This window comes from Neovison vison, chromosome 12 (genome assembly GCF_020171115.1).
Source record: "Neovison vison isolate M4711 chromosome 12, ASM_NN_V1, whole genome shotgun sequence".
Taxonomy (NCBI): Eukaryota; Metazoa; Chordata; class Mammalia; order Carnivora; family Mustelidae; genus Neogale; species Neogale vison.
The window spans coordinates 74,171,627-74,187,519 of record NC_058102.1 but is presented as its reverse complement, the minus strand read 5'-3'; the positions used below and the strand labels follow the sequence as shown (position 1 = coordinate 74,187,519).

The window sequence follows — 15,893 nt, the reverse complement described above, 5'->3', positions numbered from 1 at the left end:
GGGAATTTAAGAAACAAAACAGAGGAGCATAGAGAAAGAGAGGAGAAAATTAAACAAAACAAAGCCAGAGAGGGAGACAAACCATAAGAGACTCTTAATCATAGGAAACAAACTGAGGGTAGCTGTGGGGGGGGGGGGATGGGGAAAATGGGGCAACTGGGTGATGGACGTTAAGAAGGGCATGTGATATAATGAGCACTGGGTGTTATATAAGACTGATGAATCACCGACTTCTACCTCTGAAACTAATAATACATTATGTTAACTAATTGAATTTAAATAATTTTTTTAAAAAATGTATTTACAGGGTAAAGAGCATATTATGAACAAAAGAAAATAAATGAAAACAAATGAAATAAGTGGAAATTTTCTGCCTAGTTTGCAAGGGGTTAAGATGATACAGTAACAAATCTGGTCTGATTTGATGGAAGCAATTTTTTTTTTTAATTGCCCTTCATTCCTCTCTTGTGGTTAGCATTTGAAAGAAGTACTTTCCTTTCTAGGACTTGCTACCATATTGTAAAGAAAACAATTATAAGGAGGATAAATCTATATCAGGGGTCTCATGTACTAGTAATTTTTCATGCAAGTCCAACTATCAGGTAGACTCAGGTCTACCAATGCTTCAGGGTTTTTTTTCTTAAGTAGGCTCCATACCCCATGTGTCTCTTGAACTGATGACCCTGAGATCAAGAATTGAGCCAGCCAAGAACCCCACAGGGATATTTTTATTTACAATCAGATGAACAATGTCATAGTCCAATGTGAATAACAGGATCCAATTTTTCACATCATTAGATTATCTACTGCTGTCTTCCATAGGGTAATATTCCCTCTCCTTCCAAATCCTTCACTTTGACTCTAAAACTCACGCATTGGGTCCTAGTCTGTTGCTCTCCCCATTCTCCATTCGTACCCACATTTTTTTTTAAAAGAAGTGATTCATTTAAGTTGGAATCTAGATGTTTCAAATTCTTGTGTAAGAAAATTCCAGAAATATATGAAAGTTGAAGACTCTTTACAGGGAGTACATATGTATAATATACACTTTTGCTAATGTACTAATTATATTAATTACATTAGTAAATACATTTAAGTTAAATGTTTATGAGAGGGTGCAATAAGTGGAAAACGGGGTAAGAACAAAGAATGTTATGTAAACAAGACATTAGGTTTCCACAGTTTGCAAAGTGCCAACCTAAACTCTATAGGTAAGAAAAAGGAGACACAGGCTCCTTTTTCCAAAGGAGTCCTCAGCATGTTTAAGAAACAGTTTTACCTCTGGTGCAGGGGTGAGAGCTGGTATGGTGCTAACAAGATAAAGCAGTGAGGGGGCACCTGGGTGGCTCAGTGGGTTAAAGCCTCTGTCTTCGGCTCAGGTCATGATCCCAGAGTCTTGGGATCAAGCGCCATATCTCATCGCATAGTGCTCTCTGCTCAGCAGGGAGCCTATTTCCCTTCCTCTCTCTGCCTGCCTCTCTGGTTAATTGTGATCTCTGTCTGTCAAATAAATAAATAAAATCTTAAAAAAAAAAAAAAGGTAAAGCAGTGATAGATTTATAGTGCTAGGGAAGTGGCAAAGATACATCACACAAATGTCATTCCATAAAATTATCAAAATGATCAACATTATGAACATTCTTTTATTTTAAGAGGCTGAGATAAGGCCAGAGTGAAAAATGACAACCCAGGTTTTGTGCTTATAAAACTCAAGGCTCAATAATAACACTTATAGCTCAAAAAATAAATATCCTGAAAGATAACACGTGCAAACCACTATTACTTTTGATCAAATTTATCCAAAACTATTGAGCTTAAGTTGTCCAGGATTTCCTTTGTTAGGAAGGAAAGCAAATCCTGCAAAAATAATCAACCGAACCTTTATTGTTGAATCCTGGAGATTTATTTATGGCCTATCTGGTCTTATAAAATCAATTCTCTCCACCTAACTTTATCTTTCTATCATAAGCCCAAACCCCAGAGAGGAAAGTATTGAAAAGAGTAGCCAGGCTTTGTGAGCAAGAATCCTTTAAGACTAAGACTGAGGTAAACTCAACTGTGAACATTTGAAGGTGTGTGTGTGCGTGTGTGGTATGTGTGGCAGGAGTGTGTGTGTGAGGGGGTATACGTACGAAGCTGCACATGTGGGGGAGAAGGGTGTATGTGGCACATGGGACCTAACAGCATATTCTGAAAAGTTTCTTCATCTGCCCTGTAAATTATTTCTAAATGCCCTGGGTTCTTTTCCGAGGTAACCAGAGGATAACTGGCTGAATACCGGGGGCAAATCATGGTTAGTTAATGCTGTGAATACAGACTGCCGAATTCTGGGCAGGATGGGATGGAAGGATTAAACTTCTTCTTCTTTTTTTTTTTTTTTTTAATTTATTTATTTGACAGACAGAGATCACAAGCAGGCAGAGAGAGAGGAGGAAGCAGACTCCCTGCGGAGGCTGAGATCATGACTTGAGCCGAAGGCAGAGGCTTTAGCCCACTGAGCCAGCCAGGCACCCCAGGATTAAACTTCTTGTCCCTAAAATATTAGTGGGGTGACTTCTGAGCTTTGAGACTTGCATCTAAGAAACCTAGGCACAATACTTGGTACCGTCCTCTCAAGAAGTTCAAGATCACACAGGTGAACTCTCTTTGAATACCTGGAAAACTATGCAGGTCTAAGATGTTTTAAACATGTTTGAAAGTAGAGTGGTGGACACATACACAAACAACTGTTTACTCTGTGAGCCAAGTATAGCATTTCTTGTCATGAAACACACACACACACACTTAAAAGTTTCTTCTAAAATAAAAAACAAAACCCCTCTGAGCTTCATTCATTTTCTTGTGAAGCTGTCCAATCTTGTTCCTTTCTTTCTCATTTGCACTTCTCAAAAGGTGAGACCTCTACAGTCAACTGCTTCCACTTCCTCAGCTCACCTCTGTCTGACCCACACGCACCGACCCTGCTCCCATCAAGATCAGCAGGGACATTCCAGCTGCCCAACCCGCAGGTCGCACTGTTCCGTTCCCGTACCCTACACGGTAGTTCCTGCATCCGTCTGGCTGTGCTGACCCTGTGCTTCTCTGACACTCCTTCCTCCTGCGCCACCTCACTACCACCTCTCCTGGTTCTCCAGGACGCTCTCCTGCAACTCCTTTCCTTTCTTTTATCAGCAACTCCTTCTCTACCTTCCCCCTCTTTGGTCACAACCAATTAATCAGAGAAGGTCAGTAAATGTTCACTGAATGAATTCATAAAACACATCCCAAGCAAATGTGCTTAGATATTATACAGCAATTCATGGGCAAAATATGTAGTTATCAGTTCAAACATGGACCCCATTAACAGATGAGAAGCTTTTCATCCCTTTATGTAAAAAAAAAAAAAAAAAAACCAAGGTAAATGATATCTTACTGAGCATAGAGCAGGAGGTGAGTCAGAGTAAAGGCCTTAGCAGCCCTCATAATAGTCCACCCAACAACTGTACAGGAATTTAAATACTTCCCAACCACATTCTGATGCCAAACCTCATTCTTGTTTCAGATCCTCTGTGCTTGCAGTTCCCTCTGCCTAGAACATTTCCCCAAATCTTCCTCTTGCTTCCGTAACACACTCCATACAAGTCTGCGCTTAGATGCCACGTCACTTCACAACCCTATCTCTTGTGACTTTCTACCGACCCCAACACCTTCGTCTCTTTGTTGCTTAATAGCACTAATCACTGCCCAACATTAAATGTTTGTTCTTTTTCCACTCATTTTCGGGTTCCTACCCTAGATGGTAAACTCCATAAATAAGGAACCTTTGTTTTGTTTACTAAGGAATCTTCAAGGTCTGGCCCAAAGAAGATGCTCATTAAATCTTTGCTGCAAGAACAAATGAAAAGAATAAAAAAGGGTAGGGCCTGAAAGAAGACCGTGTAAAGATGGGCTACACCACTGTAACCTATGTGGGAAGTGGCCATGAAGCCAGGTCCCTGACACATCTGAGTGAATGGGAGTGGAAATAGGCGACAAATTTCTGAAGCAAGTTGAGCAGGTATGTTTGCTGGTCTTAAACAAGCAGGCAGTAAGCCTGTGTCTAGAACTAATGATCTCGACTCATCAGGTATCACATTTCGTCCAGGACAAATGAGGGGGCTCAAAAGAAAGATGGCTAGCAGCCCAGGAGATAATAAGGGATCCTATAGAGGTCACTAATATCCTAGATGCTTTCAGTGGGAAAAGTGAAAAAGAGATGTCTGCCTTAGCCAAACTGTAAATCAAGGGAAATTTTTAAAACTTTCTTTTGGCACTTTCCTATTTCTTTGGTCTCCTACGGGGTGGCTGGACAGTGACTGGTGACTTTGACACCAGATCTCCATGTTCCCTGGCTATGACCCGGACTTTACCTCACGACACAAACCTGGCAGTCATCTAAATCCTAATCCTATTCCAGTGTGATCACACTATAGGGTTTTCCTCTCAAAAACAGCAGAGTCGGGGCGACTGGGTGGCTCAGTGGGTTAAGCCTCTGGCTTCAGCTCAGGTCATGATCCCAGGGTCGTGGGATCGAGCCCCACATCGAGCTGTCTGCTCAGCAGGGAGCCTGCCTCCCCCTGCCTTCCCCACCGCCCTCCCACCTCTCTGCCTACTTGTGATCTCTGTCTGTCAAATAAATAAATAAATAATCTTTAAAAAAACAAACAAACAAGAAACCGCAGAGTCAGCCAATCTGGGAGTCGAAAATAGCTGGTCAGTTCATAAGCCTCCAGTTACATTCTCTTCATACATCTCCACCTTCACTGCCTTGTCCCTGGAGAGCAAGGCTGCCTCTGTTTAAGGCCAAAGGCTGATGTTTAACTGACTGAGAATCCAGGCACCAACCCCAGAAAAAAAATTTTTTTAAAGAAATAAGCAAAAGGCAATTAAGCAGCTTACTCTCACTACCTTACTATCTCCGGATAACCCCTAATTACTGTCTTGTGGTACTTATTCTGAACTCTTTTCTACACATTCATATATCATACAGATGTATATAACAAAAATGTTTTATTTTTACAAAAACTGTGTATTACATATCCTGCTTTACCTGTATGAAAAATTATAGCATTTCAGATATGCACTATGTTAACATGTTTCTAAGTGTATTTCAATAAAAAGTATGGCTTCTTTTTTTTCTTTTTCTTTTTTTTTAAGTAGGCTCCACACCCAACATGAGGCTTGAACTCAGGACCTTGAGATCAAAAGGCACCTGCTCTGAGTACCAGGGTGGCTCAGTCTATTAAGACTCTACCTTCAGCTCAGGTCACCATCCTAGGGTCCTGAAACCAGGTCCTGTGACAGGCTTCCAGCTCAGCGGGGAGTCTGCTTCTCCCTCTACCCCTCCTTCTTCATGCTCTCTCTCTCTCTCTCTCAAATAAATTAAAATCTTAAAGAAGAAAAGTGTCACATGCTCTACTGACTGAACCAGCCAGCCTCCCCCACCCCCAAAGTACAACAAATTTTAACTGCTATGCTCACCGTGAAAAAAAATTCTACTTTTAGTTAACTCTTGAAAATATTACTAAACAAAAATATCCTTAATGACTAAAAAGCAATGTATTTTTACAGATTAAGAAATTACAGAAATAAAATAAAAATCACCTATAAAGCAATCATGTAGATATAATCATGACCAATATTTTGATGCCTTTCCTTTAAAACATTCATATAATACACATCAGTATTGGAATTTTTCTAAATATTGTGCTCTTTATTTTTTTTAAAGATTTTATTTATTTATTTGACAGAGAGAAATCACAAGTAGATGGAGAGACAGGCAGAGAGAGAGAGAGGGAAGCAGGCTCCCTGGTGAGCAGAGAGCCCGATGCGGGACTCGATCCCAGGACCCTGAGATCATGACCTGAGCCGAAGGCAGCGGCTTAACCCACTGAGCCACCCAGGCGCCCTAAATATTGTGCTCTTTAAGAAATTTTATGAAATCATTTAGGGGCACCTGGGTGACTCATTCATTAAGTGTCAGCCTTCGGCTCAGGTCATGATCCCAGGGTCCTGGGATCGAGCCCTACATCAGGCTCTCTGCTCAGCTGGAGGCCTGCTTCTCCCACTCCCCCTGCTTGTGTTCCCTCTCTCACTGTATCCCTGTCAAATAAATAAATAAAATCTTTTTTTTTTTAAGAAATTTTACGAAATCATTTTTTTAAAAAAGCAAACTTCTTAAATAAATAAATAAATAATTTATTCTTAATTATGTCAGGGTAGATGGGGTTAAAAAGGTGACTTTGTGAGGCACCTGGGTGGCTCAGTTGGTGAAGTTTCCGACTCTTGATTTCTGCTCAGGTCATGATCCCAGGGTCGTGGCATCGAGGTTCCTCCACCCCCGCCCCGCCCCATTAGGCTCTGTGCTCAGTGCAGAGTCTGCCAGAGATTCTCTCTCCCTCCCCAACCCCTCCTTGTGTGCTATCTTTCTTAAATAAATAAAATATTTTTAAAAAGTGACTTTGATATATAATTAAGCTATTTAACATGTTGTAGTAGTTGGTACAGCTAAGGGACATAATTTCTGTTACAGTCCAATAAATACCAGTATAGTCATTTCAAGTTTCTTCAAATAAACAAAACTTTCCACCCAAGAAGAGTTGCCTCCCAATTCAAAGGAGACTTATTTTCAGCTGATGTACCATTTTCTTCTGTAGGTTAAGCTAATTTCTTGTGCAGAGTTGCTATCTGACTTTCTAATAAGGTTTCTAATAGTCTCCTAAATGCTGTTCACTTTGGAGGATTTTTAACTGTTAGCTGAATAATATCTCATACAAGATGAAACTCATGAATTTTAAGCAGCAACTGGAGTGCTATAATTTGATTCTTTCTTTAAAAATGGGCAACATAGGGGCACCTGGGTGGCTCAGTGGGTTAAGCCTCTGCCTTCGGCTCAGGTCACAATCTCAGGGTCCTGGGATTGAGCCCCGCATCAGGTTCTCTGCTCAACAGGGATCCTGCTTCCCCCCAACTCTCTCTGTCTGCCTCTCTGCATACTTGTGATCTCTGTCAAATAAATAAATAAAATCTTAAAAAAAAAAAAAAAGGGCAACATAGGTGCACCTGGGTGGCTTAGTAGGCTAAGCCTCTGATTTCTGCTCCATTCATGATCTCAAGTCCACTGAGCCCCACATAGGGCTCCATGCTGACTCTCTCTCTCCCTCTGTCCCTCCCCCCCCCCCACCAAAATAAATAAAAGGTTTTTTTCTTAAATGGGCAACATAGTGTTCAACAGAACTGTAAAGCCAGGAAACACACACACGCTGCCCTCCCACAATCTGCCCTTTCCAGCCCACCCCAAACTGCCATTGGTAGGAAGAGGAGCCACATTACTTTTGGTTTAATTCATGACAGCAAGATTTATGGTTTTAGGTTAAAGGATCATGTCTGGGACCAACACAGCCCACACTTACACCCAACATGATTTATATGTTCAACCAAGGATACCCTGAGGCTTTCCGAATCCTATAGCTTCACAAACACAAGGAATTAAAGTGCTTTCATTTCAGTAGGGTGTGCACATTTTCTGAAATGAACTAGATCAAAGTTCAGTTCCTTACTAAAGAAAGGTAAAGAATTGTAGGGTTTCTCAAGGGAAGAAATTTCTCTACTTAGTACTGAGTTATCCAATCAATTCTATTTAACAAACATTTCCCAAGAATGTTATGTCACATGCAAATAAAGAGGTTCGAAAGTTATTCCTTGCCCTCATAGACCTCACAGCCTAACACAGTGGTTTCTGGGTTCAGCAACGTCATTTTAACATCATTATTTCTGAAAATTCTGAATTTCCAGCTCAAATTCTTTAGTAGGTTCTATGACTACTCAAATTCCTATTTCTTCCCATTTGTTTTGTTTCCTCAGTTTGTCTTTCCTTTTTTTAAAAAAGTATTTTCTAATTTCTGTTTTTTTAAAGATTTGAGAGAGAGAGAGAGATTGAGAATACAGGAGTGTGGGGGGTGGAGAGAAGCTCAAGCAGACTCCTGGCTGAGCAAGGAGAATGCCACAAGCTCAATCCCAGGACCTTGATTGAGATCATGACCAAGCCAAAATCAAGAGTCAGCCATTCAACTGACTTAGACACCCAGGGGCCACCTTAATTTGTCTTTCAAAGAAATTTGTGTATTGCATCTAAGTTGCTCATAGTAACTACTTATCCCTTTAATATCTATAAGAAACCTGATATTGGAATTGTTTTTAATTCTTGATCAGTCTCAACAGTGATTTATCAATCTTACTATATTTCAGGGAAACATTTTGTTGTATTTTCTCTCTTGTCTGTTCTCTACTGCATATTGTTCACTTTCATGTTTATTATGCCTTTCCTTGTATTTACCTTCACTGATTCTAAAGCTTCTTTCCTAATATAAGCACATGAAGCTGCATATATCTTTCCATTTTTAAAGTTTTCTTATGGCAGAATAGTATTCCAATACCAATTACTCCATCATGGCCAGAACCAAAAATCCTTCATGGATGCTTTCTTTGTGCTTACTTAAAAATCAAATTAAAAACCGAAGAAACAAAACAAATGGGGGGAGGGGGTAGTTCCCCACTATGGGGAACATGTATGTTTATCGAGCAAATATAGAACGCATCAGAGAGTGCAGCTAAAGAACTACATTTTCGGTGAATGAGTCCTGTGATTCTTGCTTTCAGTCCAGTGAGAACTATAATCCAAACCTCCATAGTTTTCCGTGTAAAGAAATTTAGGTGAAAAGTGCAGCCAGGAAGACTTTGCCTCAAAAAAACCCATACACTGCTCCCACCTAGCAATGCAAAGCCACTTCCTTTTCCTTCCCCTGCAGTGATATATACCCAAATGGCTGCCATTCTGTTAATAAAAACCTTTCCACAAATGGCAAATTCTCTACTCTTTCCTACAGTGTGTATAGGGCACTATACTAGGTGAGGCTAGAGGAAATAGAAAACATGGCCTACACTTGAGACGACTTAAGGAAAGCCATGAAGAGAATTTAAGATGGTTTGGATTCTGGAAATGTCAAATGTCAGAATTCTCCCTTAAAATTGTGTAACAAAACTGACATTGAGTTACAGTAGGTGAAGGACAGTCTTTTCAGTAAATGATGCTAAATCCACTTAAGATCCACATGGCACAAAAAAATAAATCTTGACCTCCTACCACACAGATTTTACAAAAACCCATTTCAGAAGAATCATAGACCTAAAAGGTTAAACAATTATAAACAAGCAATAAGCTTCTAGAAATACTATATGAAAACACCTTCACCACCTTCAGATAGGTAAAATTTTAAAAAAGAACACAGAGACCTAACTTTAAAGGATGAAACTTAAATTGGACATCATTGATGAAAGGGCACCACTAACTATAAAAAAGACAGCATTAAAGAAAAAACAAACATTTGTAACTCACTGTTCAAGGAACCATATCCAGAATACATAAAGCACTCAGACAAAAGAGACAATCTGATTTTTTTTTAATGGGCAAAAGTCTTGACTGGGAACTTCAAGAAAGAAGGTCTCTAATAAGTACATAAAAATCATTAATCATCAGAGATATGCAAATTAAAGTCAAAATAATATCATTAGACATCTGCCACATGACTAAAATGTTTTAAAACCAGCAGAAAGTACTGGCAAGGAATTGGAGTAACTAAAATATTCACACACTACAACCACTATGGAAAACTTTTAGGCTAGACTCTCCTAAAGCTGAATATATGCATACCCTGTGACCGAATAATTCCACCAAAAGACATGTACAAAATATTCATAGCACCATTCAGCATAATGGTCAATGTCCATCCGTGGAAATAAAGACCCTTCAAAATGAACAAAACTACTGCTACAATGTGTAATGGACTGGACACAAGCTTTGGAAACAAATGATCCTGGACACGAATTTCAGCCCTGCTATTTCTCATGTAATACTAAATATGTAGACCTGCTTTCTCCATCTGAAAAAGAGGGTCATATCACCTGTCTTACAAGATTATTCTTATAATTAATCTGAGGATTAAAGGTAATATGCACATAACACAAAACACTACGTCTAATAGGTGCTCAGTAAACATTTTCTAGGATTTAGGAAATGGAACTTCTATCAGTCAGGATCAATACCAGAATTTTTAATATATAAACTCTCTTTCTTTTTTTTTTTTTTTTTAATTTTTTTTTTTAAGATTTTTTTTTTATTTGATAGACAGAGAGAGATCACAAGTAGGCAGAGAGGCAGGCAGAGAGAGAGGGGGAAGCAGGCTCCCTGCTAAGCAGAGAGCCCGATGCGGGGCTCGATCCCAGGACCCTGAGATCATGACCTGAGCTGAAGGCAGAGGCTTAAACCACTGAGCCACCCAGGCGCCCCATAAACTCTCTTTCTATGAAGATAATGTTCCATCTGACCTGCCAAACCAATTTGTAGCATTTCTAAGTTGCCAACTCAGTCACTGGTAAAACTACACAAGAATCAGTTCATGGCATTTTATTACTCAGCTACTTCATGAACCCATATGCAATTGCAGCTGTCGCCTCTAATGCCAGAGGATCAAATGAGTTGGAAAGATTAAACAAATGGGCAGGAGAAATGTCAACTAGTGCATACACTGGACAGGAGTCCAAATGGTTCAGTTACAAAGTTGATCCTTAGAAACTATGCACACTGGATGTACACTCTGAAGAGAAGCATATGCAGGTTAGGATGTCTGAAAAACAAAACGCCCCTTAGTACTACTACGGTTTTCAGCCCAATTCTTAGTCTACTTTAGTCTTAAAAATAAATCTATTCATACTTGTCATTAAAGACTAAAACAAACAGGTGCTGCAATAAATCTCACATTGACGACTTCTTAATGTAAGAATGTGTGTGTGTGTGTGTGTGTAAGGTCTTGTATTTAGTAGCAACCAGATCCTAAATTTTAAAGTTATAATAAATATTAAGAGAAATTACTATTCTTAAGTATAATATATATTCAGTAAAATTTTTACTCATTTATTAAGAAAGGTTAGGATATTAACTTATATTGCCATCTAAACTAGGAAGGGGAAGGTGGAGGTAGGGCAAAGAAAAAAGAATAAGTCTCCTGAAATCTTGAAATCAAATTTCCTGATCCAAAATAGTTTCTTGAAGAGAAATGTCCAAAATTTCATATTTTGACTGTAGTCAAATAGAATAGCTGGTTCAATTCTATTAAAATTTATCATCAGGCCTATCAAGTTTTAAAAAGAAGATACATTAAAGAATTTATGAGTAATTCTTTTTTTTTTTTTTAAAGATTTTATTTATTTATTTGACAGAGAGAGATCACAAGTAGGCAGAGAGGCAGGCAGAGAGAGAGGAAGGGAAGCAGGCTCCCTGCTGAGCAGAGAGCCCGATGCGGGACTCGATCCCAGGACCCTGAGATCATGACCTGAGCCGAAGGCAGCGGCTTAACACACTGAGCCACCCAGGCGCCCCGAATTTATGAGTAATTCAAAGTAACTCTAAACTCAGTTCCAGTCATTCCACAAGAAAGGTCAGAACTCTGTCTGGCCAAGTCAGTGACATAGGAGCTCCATAAGAAGGGAATGAAGAACAAGCTTTTTTTTCTTCTGTGGATGAATTATCAGGAGAATCCCAGGCCACTTCTATCCTAGTGAAACAAAGAGAAAAACTCTGCCCAAAGCCTTGTAAATCTGTTTTTCCAAGGCACATTTTCATAGCCCATACTTAATTTATTTTGTTGCATGGATCTAGTCTTCCATTCATAGGATGTTGTGCATCTAAGAATCAACCTTAGTTAGGGAAGTCCTCTTTTAGTTTTCCTCAGTGATCCATTTATTTGCAAAAGTGTTACAGATTCCACTCCAGTTTGTCTCTCTAAAGAAAGCAATGTCATTCACATTTGAAAAACAGCTAGCACAGGCTGTCTGCCATACAGAAGCAAAAACTGAAAAAAATGTGAAATCCATAGTTTAAAGCAATATGGCACCCAACACATTTGTTTGAAATCCTAATGCAATGTTTGCGAGTGCAATTAAATTGTAAAGTGCAATTCCCACACTTTGCAAAATAATCTTCTAATTTAAAATGATGGTATTCTCAGTTACTTTTAATCCAAAATCTTGAAAAATTTTAAATATCTAGGACATGTTAACTAAATTAATGTACTAGTTTTTAATGGAACCATACAGTTACTGAATTTTTACTAAAGATTTTTAGTAACAAGAAGTAATATAATGTTACATGGGAATGGAGAAGCATGATTAAAAAATCCACATAAAATAGGACCTCAACGGGGCGCCTGGGTGGCTCAGTGGGTTGGGCCACTGCCTTCGGCTCAGGTCATGATCTCGGAGTCCTGGGATGGAGCCTGCATCAGGCTCTCTGCTCGGCGGGGAGCCTGCTTCCTCCTCTCTCTGTGCCTGCCTCTCTGCCTGCTTGTCATCTCTCTCTGTCAAATAAATAAATAAAATCTTAAAAAAAAAAAAAAAAAAAATAAGGGGCGCCTGGGTGGCTCAGTGGGTTAAGCCGCTGCCTTCGGCTCAGGTCATGATCTCAGGGTCCTGGGATCGAGTCCCGCATCGGGCTCTCTGCTCAGCAGGGAGCCTGCTTCCCTCTCTCTCTCTCTGCCTGTCTCTCCATCTACTTGTGATTTCTCTCTGTCAAATAAATACATAAAATCTTAAAAAAAAAAAAAAATAAGACCTCAACTTCACAGAACACAGAGGAAAAACACCTCAAAATGTTAGTTGCACCTTGGTGTTTATCTTCTTTCTTACTAAGAATAATCTGTTTAAAACTCTTTTTTTGAATAAAAACATTCAGTAGCTTTTCAGTTAAATACAAAAGACCAAAAAAAAAAAAAATACAAAAGACCATGAGAACATTATTTAGCCATAATGACAGAGGATCAAGTCAACTAGAATTCAGACTCTAGTATGTAATTTCAAGAAATCCTTAAATTTGTACATGATCAGTGTACCTTGCTAATGTTTTAGAAGTACAGGGAATTTTATCCCCAAATAATTGATGACTAAGAGAACATTAACTACACGCGTAAGTTCTAAGAAATTGATTGGAGTTTTAAGAAATTGACTGAAGTATAGCTTTTATGTATTAGAAACAGAAGGAAGAACTGGATATTAGAAATAGATAGTAAGAGGTTGTAAGTCTCTGATTAGAAGGGTCAACAGTTTCACTCAAAGCACAGCTCACGTTCATCACTCTAAGGGAGCACTGTTATGCTATAAATCCCAGGGAGAAGGTCCATTACTTCAAGGTATTAGACATGGACCATAAAAAAAAAAAAGAAAAAGTACACCTTCATGCTAAATCCACACCATGAAACCATTCGAAACAAGAGCCATGATAATTTTAATAGTGACAAATTACTTGTCATTTAGTAGTAACCAAAAGACAAATATCAGTTACTTCATCTACTCATATACTTTGTATATTAAAAGTTTCAAATGTTTTTAACCGGAGATATTTTAGAAATAGAAATTGCAAAAATGACAATACTCACAGCCCCCCATAAAGGACTTTTTTCCAACAACATCCAGCAGTGCCTTTTATTCTTCTGATTAATCATACTTTTTTCCTGCTTGTGGAGCAATTATTTGGATCTCTGATTTATGGGTAAAACCTACAAGTCTGTATTTAGACACCAGACACGCACACATCTTCTGTCTGACATGGTGAAGAACTAACTAATGGGAAGTGCAGAGCTAGGTTTCATAACTTTTCTAGCACTGGTGTAGCCTCAAAGATCTACGCAAGTATAGCATTTCAAAATTCCATGAAGGTATTTCAAAATGTAGTGAGAGAGTTCTATGGTCCTGGGGTGGAATGGGAAGGATGGGGCCAACGGCATGTGATTTTACTGCAATTATAGCCTATAGATTCATAACAAACTCTCCTTTAAAAACAGGCTTTAAATGGTCTTGGGATTTTTTTCACATTCATCAGAAAGTCATAAAGAATGCTGTAAAGCAAAACACAGTGAAATAGTGTTTATGCCCTCTGTTTCCTGAGCAAAAGGGCCTTCTATTTCCTTCCTAGGTTACCTAACAATGCCAAATAACTTCATAAAAACATCAGAATCTTAGAGGAGGAGCGGTATGAAAGAACAAATTTCTCATCCTTGCCAGATATTATATCAGAAAAAATTACTGATTAAAGTCAATGCTTTAGTTAATAAATCATAGACTTCTCAAGACACTTAATGGTTTATCATGTGAATTCAACATTTACATAATAATCCAAATGCTAATTTGCCTTTCATGTGATATTTAGATATTGTCAGAATCAAACTTAAATACTGAGGGTCAGTTCACTTTTGCTTCAAATTACTGTATCTCTGAAAGAATGACAAATTGAAAATAGCATGCTACCTTAAAGAACTTGAAAATATGTGAGGAAATTCTGATGGAGAGAAAAAGCATTTCATGTAGCTTATCAACCAACAGGTAGAAGTATAGAGGAAACTACTTGGAGACACTAAAATCATGAAGTCTTAGGAATTTAGAAACCCTCCCATTGTGTGGGTGAGAAAACAGAAACCATAGGTGTCAAGGTAGATGTAGCCATACTGACCTATTAGGGAGACAAGCTATATATAATCCAGATCTTCTGGTAGATTTTTTTTTGTATGATTTCCATAGAATTATATTTCTAAATTAGTTCTTAAACATGCTGTTATCCAGTAGAATACTTCCAAGGATTGGCGATTTTAAGAGCTAGTAAGCCACCTGCAACAATGTCTTGCTTTTGATAAATATTATTATCAGCTTTGAAAGCTGAGTTCTAAGAAGTGAAAGGTACAGTGAGACATGACATGTTCACATAGTGTGGATACCAGCTAGCTGAGGGCTTCACCAAGCCAAGCCATCATTCCTACCCAGATCAGCCAAGGGTTGGGGTGTCCTCTGCAGAATGAGGGTAGGTTTTATACAGGAAATGCTGGTATATGTACTTAGGCTCCAGTGATGAAGTCAAATGAGGATGTCAGCATTCTTGGTTCCCTTCAAACTGACCACATGCCAGTAAAGTATTGGCTAAACTGCAACTGTCCTCCTCCGCTAAGCGTACCAGGGCCAGAAGGATCCTAATGAGTAGGTTGGCTCTGGTTCCTGACCTCTTTTTCACTGTTTTAGCAGTGTGGTAATCAAAGAAAAAGAAAATCAAAAGCAAGTATTTTCTGATGATCTGACCCTGTATATTGTAGATTTTTATATGTCTTTATAATTAATTAAGACTCTTCCTCACAGTTCTTTCAGATACTATGTGGCTATAGTTGTAGAAACAGGTTACAAAAATTATACTGAAATAACATTTCTCTCATAAATGTGGGGGGGTTGTTTAGTTTGCTACTTATATTTTGGTCTACTGGCTTTTTATAAGAACAGATTGATCTGTCTTAGCTTCAAATCAAGATTTGCTCTGTTTTGGGGCGCCTGGGTGGGTCACTGGGTTAAGCCGCTGCGTTCAGCTCAGGTCAGGATCTCAGGGTCCTGGGATCGAGTCCCGCATCGGGTTCTCTGCTCAGCAGGGAGCCTGCTTCCTCCTCTCTCTCTCTCTGCCTGCCTCTCTGCCTACTCGTGATCTCTGTCAAATAAATAAATAAAATCTTTAAAAAAAAAAAAGATTTGCTCTGTTTAGTCATACTATATACATCACTTAAATTTGAGAATGGCTTTAGAAACCATGATATTAACCAATCTATTACAAAGCTAAAATTAGTATCCTACCTCCAAAAACATTATCTAAATATTTAACTAAAAATACACCTTTATCATGATCCCAAGGTCCTGGGATAGAGTTCTGGATCGGGCTCTCTGCTCAGCGGGGAGCCTGCTTCCCTCCTCTTTTTCTCTCTCCCTGCCTGTCTCTCTGCCTACTTGTGTTCTCTGTCAAA

General features: G+C 38.9%; 1 protein-coding gene across 4 annotated transcripts in view; it reads right to left on the bottom strand.

The window, feature by feature from the left end:
- FGD4 (FYVE, RhoGEF and PH domain containing 4) overlaps positions 1-15,893 on the bottom strand; it is a 202,084-nt gene that overhangs the window by 122,206 nt on the left and 63,985 nt on the right. Inside the window, exon 1 of one of the 4 annotated variants that reach the window (XM_044228926.1) lies at positions 13,503-13,688. The exons of the other annotated variants lie outside the window; for them this stretch is intronic. Coding sequence (XP_044084861.1) covers positions 13,503-13,512 — 10 coding nt within the window. The 5' untranslated portion in view covers positions 13,513-13,688. Of the gene's footprint in view, positions 1-13,502; positions 13,689-15,893 lie in introns of those variants that run through there. 4 annotated transcript variants of the gene reach the window in all.